Raw genomic sequence first — 3128 nt, forward strand, 5'->3', positions numbered from 1 at the left:
ATACCATTTCAGACAAATGGCTGTCCAGTCTCTTCTTAAAAACTTCCAGTGTTGGAGCATTCACAGCTTCTGGAGACAGGTTGTTCCACTGATTAATTGTTCTAACTGCTTCTTTAAAGAGATGTAGAAAAATCCTATTTTCCCCTTTCCACATAACTTGAAGCACTATTTTGAAAATGAATCCAAAACACTGCATAGCTCCAAAGTTTAATTTATTCACTTCTTAGTATCAGTTATTAAAATGAGAATGTCTATTACCACTGATCATAACAACACAATTACTCAACATTTATTATATACAATCTTTTAGCTAAGCATTATTAATTGAAAATAGATGCTTTATGAGTTGGTGCCATTCTTCAAAAATAAGATTGAGAAAAGTTCCGACTATTCAAAGCACAGATTTCTTTAAAACAGGAGTGTCCAACCTGTGGGCCACATGCACCCTTGAACAGCTAGTAATGAGGCCCCACTAGATAATAAAGAGTCAAGCATAAGAATCAGGAGCCAGAGTGGTTCAAATGAATACAGTTTTTTTGCATGCTAGTACCCTCTACAAAAATATGAACTACTAACATTCAAAGCAAATTGGATAAGAGTTTATGGAAGTCAAGGAGGGCTGGACTTAGATCTCCTGTGGGCACGAAAGGACTGGAGACTTATGATGCATTTGATCCTTCCCTTTGGCTCAGCCTGGTCATCTCCTACTTAAACTTGTAACATTATTAGGTAATTTTAGCAATATACATTCACTATATTTTATATTTTATATGTTGCCTAAGACAATTCATTTAATGTGATCCAGGCAACCCAAAAGTTTAGTCATACCTTCTTTACAATATACGTACAAGGAATAACACAAGCACTTACAATATAAAATACTAGCATTTTTAAAAATCTGTATACGTTTAATAAAATCAATTGTATTGATTGAAAATTTTGAAACACAGCTGATTTTTTTAAATCTATGACAAAAAATATTTCAAAGAAAAACCAGTCAAAAGAATATTCTTTTTTACTTGAGACAAAAAAACTATACATTATGTGGTTCTCTTTGGAAAGTTTTAAATATGTCTTCTATCCCATTCTCTTGTCTTCATAGCATTTTATTCACAATGTACAAGACATCTTCACAGAGCAGTCTGAAAAATAAGAATAGTGAAAAAACTTTATAAGGTATGAATGACAGTAAGTACACTTATTCCTCATTAGCTATAATAACTACTGACACAGAATTATCACCAAGAAGTAATTACTTTATTGTGCCATTATTAGCAATAGGTATAAGGCTTAGATCTCCCGGTTCCTAATTATGGATTTCATTCATTTGCAAGAGCAGATGAAAAAACTATTGTGAAGAGATGGGAGTTGTTGTGTGCATGCCATAAGCAGAAGCTCTTTCCATGAAACCTATTTCACACTGCATCTCCAGATAAATGTCTCTGTCTGTATGCAATGATCAACATAAAACAGCCTCTAAATCAGGCATGTCAAACTCGCGTCACATGACATTGCATAACGTATCGCGACTTTTCCCCCATTGCCAGCAATGGGGTGGGCGCGGTTTCAGTATGATGCATCCGGCCCGTGGGCCGGCAGTTTGACATGCCTGCTCTAAACAGATACTGGTTGACCTTGATGGTTCCAAAGTCGCCAAGGGGTTTCAAACTTCTTACAACATTGAAATAGTGGCTGAGCTCACAAATGCTAAGCAAGGATTCTTAAAAATATTCCTGATTGGCTCAGTCACTGTGACTTAATTTGCAGCTTTAAACTGCAAATCAGTGTGTGTGAGTTCACATTTCCAATTAAATTGAAGTGGAAGAACATGATGGATTAATCAGGTCTTCCCAACTTGTGGAAATAGAACTGCCAGAATTCTCCATCTAACATAGCCATTGCTGAGATTCTTAGGAGTTCACAAATGTAGAAAAAGCTCAGATTTGGTACAGCTAGTTTGTTATTTGTATTAACAAGTCATTGACTGTACTGAGCTACCATGCTGAACTGGATTTTAACATAATGAAAAGAAAACATTTCTTTTTTCTTCTCTAATGCAGCAAAAGGAGGTGATTTTTTTCCCACGAACAGAAACATAGTTTATTAAAAGGAATTATATACTTCACATGCATTTAATCATATACATTGCTCAGTTTCTAGATGAAAACTCAGTATCAGTCTGCCAATTTAGAATCAGCAAATGAATTTTTAAAAATTCATTCCTTATTTTTGAAATAAGATAAGTGAATTTAAAAAAAAACGGTTGTTATTATTGCACATAAAACCAATGATACTAAGGTATGAACACTACTGCCTCATTTTAACAGTACAGAAACCATGCATTATCCCCAACCCAGTACAAATAAGTATATAAAATAGAGCATTAAAGAAACATAATCCCTCGAAATTACCTTTCCGTGTCTTCTTTGGTCATTTCACTGTGCATCATTATTTTTTTCTGAAGAGTAGCTGCAATGTCATTCATATAGAAAGGTTGTTTATCTGTGAAAAATGCATGATTATGTTGAAGATTTTTGAGTCTTATTTGAAAAGAAAAATATGTTTGTTCTCTATTGCAGATTAAAAACTCAAGATTTCTCTTCTTCTCAAATAGCAGTATGTTCTAAATCTATTACTGGTAGTCCTCAACTTACAACATATTGCAACCAATCTTCTTTTATGCCCATTTGCAGCAACCCACAGTTATGTGACTGAAATTTATATTTTTACTGGAAACCAGCATTAATTTAGATTTTTACCCCATCTTTTTTACTTCACAGTATAATTAACCAAGGCAGCAAACATACATAATACTTCTTCTTCCTCTTATTACTTTCAGTTTCCAGCAAAAATCGCCCCATAATAAACAATGAATTCACTTTATTTGAATTTTTTGAATTTTATTATATTTATACCCCGCCCTTCTCCTGGAGGACTCAGGGCGGCTTACAGCCAGTTTAAAAACAACTTAATACAATACAACATACAAAATTTAAGAAAATGATTAAAAATAAATATTTAAATAGGCCGCTTCTACTAAAATTTAGTTAAAACCAATTTAAAATACCCCTAGGCCAGTCCTGCCCGCTGAAACAACCAGGTCTTGAGGGCGCGGCGGAAGGAGGGGA

General features: G+C 34.2%; 1 protein-coding gene across 1 annotated transcript in view; it reads right to left on the reverse strand.

Annotated features, from left to right (window-relative positions):
• Window positions 1-879: 879 nt before the first annotated feature.
• NCAPG2 (non-SMC condensin II complex subunit G2) overlaps window positions 880-3128 on the reverse strand; it is a 45903-nt gene continuing 43654 nt past the window's right edge. The window contains exons 26-27 of the mRNA XM_015811483.1: window positions 2412-2502; window positions 880-1142 (exon numbers count right to left, since the gene is read on the reverse strand). Of these exons, the coding sequence (XP_015666969.1) occupies window positions 1097-1142; window positions 2412-2502 (137 nt within the window). The 3' untranslated portion in view covers window positions 880-1096. The remainder of the gene's footprint in view (window positions 1143-2411; window positions 2503-3128) is intronic.

This window comes from Protobothrops mucrosquamatus, unplaced genomic scaffold, assembly GCF_001527695.2.
Source record: "Protobothrops mucrosquamatus isolate PMUCROS unplaced genomic scaffold, P.Mucros_1.0 scaffold42, whole genome shotgun sequence".
Classification (NCBI taxonomy): Eukaryota; Metazoa; Chordata; class Lepidosauria; order Squamata; family Viperidae; genus Protobothrops; species Protobothrops mucrosquamatus.